This window comes from Octopus bimaculoides, chromosome 11, assembly GCF_001194135.2.
Source record: "Octopus bimaculoides isolate UCB-OBI-ISO-001 chromosome 11, ASM119413v2, whole genome shotgun sequence".
Lineage (NCBI taxonomy): Eukaryota > Metazoa > Mollusca > Cephalopoda > Octopoda > Octopodidae > Octopus > Octopus bimaculoides.
The window spans coordinates 15,451,167-15,455,272 of record NC_068991.1 but is presented as its reverse complement, the minus strand read 5'-3'; the positions used below and the strand labels follow the sequence as shown (position 1 = coordinate 15,455,272).

The following is a 4,106-nucleotide window of genomic DNA, read 5'->3' as shown; positions in this document are numbered from 1 at the left end:
AGGTACCACACAATAGTTCTGATCCTGGAACCACATGGCTAGCAAGCAAACTTCTTACCACACGACCAAGCCTCCACCTTGTATGATGCAAGTATATATAAAAACAATAATATCACAACACCCAACCCAATAATCTCTACTTCCACCAACCAACCAACCAACCAGCCAACTAACCAGTTAGCCAGACAGCCAGACATGAAATAATCTCGCCTAGTGAAAAGATGATCTTATCTTCAATGTGTGTTCCACTGACGAGGCTAATTTGCGTCTTCTATTGATTAATTGCCAGACCACATTGGAATGCTGTTAACGAACTGAGCTAGTCTTTCCTCTTCTAATGAACTTAATTGGAAATTTCAGCCAATCACGTCTGGACTGAAAACACACTGTGATTGCTTTTGGTGTGTTTTTTTTTCTTTTGTTGCTGTGGCTTATTTGTTTGTTGGTTCAAGTATGTTTTTTTTTAATTTTTATATTTACTGATTGTTTATTTATAAATAAATAATTATGTTGTTGTTGTTTAACTATTTTGTTTATTAATATTCTTTTTTTATAATTAATCTTTGTTGTACCTGTTGCTTTTTTTTTTAATGTTTTTACATTCACGGGTATATTCACAGGTGAAGAAGGCATGGCTGTATGGTTAAAAAGTTTGCTTCCTTGGCATGTGATTTCGAGTTCAATCCCTCCACACAGTACCTTGGACAAGTGTCTTCTACAATAGCCCTGGGCTGACTAAAGACTTGATAAAGGAGTTCAAAGAGAGAAACTAAAAAAAACCTAGTCATATGTATGCATACACACACACACACACACACATATATAACAGAACACCTGCTACACCAGTGGTTCTCAACTGGGGTCTATGTAAGATTTTTGGTGGGGTCGACGCAAGCAAAATAGTATATGAAAAATCCACAGTAGTACATTAAGGGTTCATAAAAAAATTTTGCTTTAAATGTGTTTATGGCAAGAAACAGCTAGGTTTCTTTCTCTAACATTTTAACATAGCTCAACCTACGCAAGTTAATGCATGTAAAACAAAAATAGGGATTTAGAAAGAAGTTTCTAGAAAAATAGTTTTTAATCATTGAATAGCTTGGGGAGAAGTGGGGTCCACCAGTATGAACTATTAATCAAACGGATCCATAGATTAAAAATTGTTGGGAACCCCTCTAACACAACTTACACATCATATGCTTACACACACACAGAGAGAAGAAAATCAAAGAACAAAAAGAACAGGAAAAAACAACAAAAGACAATTGGACGAACATAGTGAATATATTAGATCGAATGGCTCCTGTGCAGGTGACACGTGAAAACACTATTTGAGCATGGCTGTTGCCAGTACCACCTGACTGGCCCTTGTGCCGGTGGCACGTAAAAACACCCACTACACTCTCGGAGTGGTTGGTGTTAGGAAGGGCTTCCAGCTGTAGAAACTCTGCCAAATCAGATTGGAGCCTGGTGCAGCCATATGGTTTCACCAGTCCTCAGTCAAATTGTCCAACCCATGCTAACATGGAAAACGGACGTTAAACGACGATGATGATGATGATGATATATATACACACACTAACACACAGAGGCAAAGACGCACATTGCTTACAACTATATCCGACAATGAAATGCTGTAATCCCTTCCCATATTGCTGTTCACCTATTGCAGTTTATTATCTAAGCTTACGGTCATTCCTCCGTGGTGTTGTTTTGCATTTATAATAAAATAAATATATACAAATTATAAAAATAATAAAAAAGAAAAATATTCAGTGCAGTACTACTGTTTCTATTTCACGGGTTTTCACCTGTCGCGGTTGGTTTTGGAACATAACACCTGCGATAGTTGAGAGATTACTGTAATCTGTAAACAACCATGACATGTTGTATCCAACCCCATCCTACATAACAAATATCCTGTTGAATAACATAATAGAAGACACTCAACGCAATCACATTGCAAACAGCACATATTCACACAATCACGCAGCACACATATCTTACAAGGCGGTGAGCAGGCAGAAATGTTAGCACACCGGGCGAAATGCTTAGCGGTATTTCATTTGTCTTTATGTTCTGAGTTCAAATTCTATTAAGGTCGACTTTGCCTTTCATCCTTTTGGGGTTGATAAATTAAGTACCAGTTGTGTACTGGGGTCGATCTAATTGACTGGCCCCCTCCCCAAAAATTTTGGGCCTTGTGCCTAAAGTAGAAAAGAATATATTCTTATATTTCTACTGTCTTCAGATTTTGGGCCTTGTGCCTAGAGTAGAAAAGAATACACATATCCTACACAACAACCTCCCTCAATTACTACACAAGATTTCACAAATAAAGAAAATAAACAAAAACAACACAATAAGAAGCAATAAACTACCCACATCAATTGTCAGTTGTTAGGACACTGTATCCTTCAAAAATCTCACACTTCACAAAATTTGCTAATGCACCTATTCCTTTTCATCAGGGCTGTGGAGTCGGAGTCGTGGAGTTGGAATCGGAGTTGTGGAGTTGGAGTCGGAGTCGTGGAGTTGGAGTTGTGGAGTCGGAGTTGGAGTCGTGGAGTCAGAAACAATTAAGGGGTAGTTGGAGTCGGAGTTAGAGTCGGTGAAACTATACCAAATCTGACTCCGATTCACAATGTCCTTATTCTTTAATATAAACCAGTTATAACATGTAGGCCTACTCAAAGTACAAGTGTATGCATATGCTTTATGAGACAAGCAGACCATAATCACTTGATTACATAAAGAGGAGTCAGAGTCGGAGTCGGAATCGGAGTTGGAGGTGCCAATAGTACAGGAGTTGAAGCCAGAGTTGGAGTCGAAGTTTTTTTGTTTCGATTCCACAGCCCTGCTTTTTATGGCCCATTTTCTGTTCACTTCCTTTGTGCTCTGGTGTTTCATTCTGTCTGCTGTGCATGTCATTTTGGTTACAATTGCTCTTTCTTTACTTGACTTATTACTACTTTCTGTCCTCTCTTTTACCCTCTTTTGCTCGGTTGTTGTGCACTCGAGCTCAATATATACGATAACAATGTAAGTCAAGTGGGGAGACTCTAACATAAGCAGCCAGAAAAAACAAAAACAAAAAAAAAAACCGGCAAAAATCTCTCCTTGAATAAAACTCTATCATCTTGAGAAAAAAAAGAAAAAAGAGGCACACATTGGATAATGTACTCCTAGATAGACAATGATTGGGGAAAAAAAAAAAAAAATTAAAAATTAAAAAAAGTGGTCACATCTGGAATGTCTTTGATCACAAGTCTGTTCAGTACTGACCAGGGACCTTAACAACAGTTAAAGAAAGTACTGTAGGGAAATTATCAGTCATGCACACACACACACAAACATATGTGTACGCACACAAATGAATGCATATACACACACAGTCACACGCACACACATATGCATTTGCATATACACACATGCATATATTATGGAGCCTATACTTACATTTTGTTCATCCATTACACTCCATTCTGAGTGAAGATCCTGAAATTAACAGAGTGTAAAGAGATTATGTGAGATGTGAGTTAAACATCAAATGTTTTGAAAAAAAAAGACAGAAGTGAGATATAGACAAGCAACAACCGATAAGTGTGTTTATAAGCTTTATCAATTCATCATCATCATCATCGTTTAACGTCTGCTTTCCATGCTAGCATGGGTTGGATGATTTGACTTAGGACTGGTGGACCAGGAGGCGACACCAGGCTCCAATCTGATTTGGCAGAGTTTCTACAGCTGGATGCCCTTCCTAACGCCAACCACTCCGAGAGTGTAGTGGGTGCTTTTACGTGCCACCAGCACGAAGGCCAGTCAGGCGGTACTGGCAACGGCCACGCTCAAAATGGTGTATTTTATGTGCCACCTGCACAAGAGCCAGTCCAGGGGCACTGCCAACGATCTCGCTCGAAAGTCCTTACACATGCTGCGGGCACAAGTGCCAGAAAGGCGACGACGGGCACAGTGCCATCCCATTTTCGCTTTCACTTGCCCCAATAAGTTTTCGCAAGCTGAGTTTCGTGTCCAATGAAGGAGACGACATTGGCATCGGTGCCAGTCGTCGAATTTAGTTTGATTTCAATTTCACTTGCCTC

At 39.3% G+C, this 4,106-nt stretch overlaps 1 protein-coding gene across 1 annotated transcript in view; it reads right to left on the bottom strand.

Annotated features, from left to right (window-relative positions):
* The window catches only part of LOC106869718 (uncharacterized), a 51,285-nt gene extending 47,790 nt beyond the window's left edge, over window positions 1–3,495 (bottom strand). The window contains exon 1 of the mRNA XM_014915564.2: window positions 3,460–3,495. Within this exon, the coding sequence (XP_014771050.1) occupies window positions 3,460–3,474 (15 nt within the window). The 5' untranslated portion in view covers window positions 3,475–3,495. The remainder of the gene's footprint in view (window positions 1–3,459) is intronic.
* Window positions 3,496–4,106: the final 611 nt, after the last annotated feature.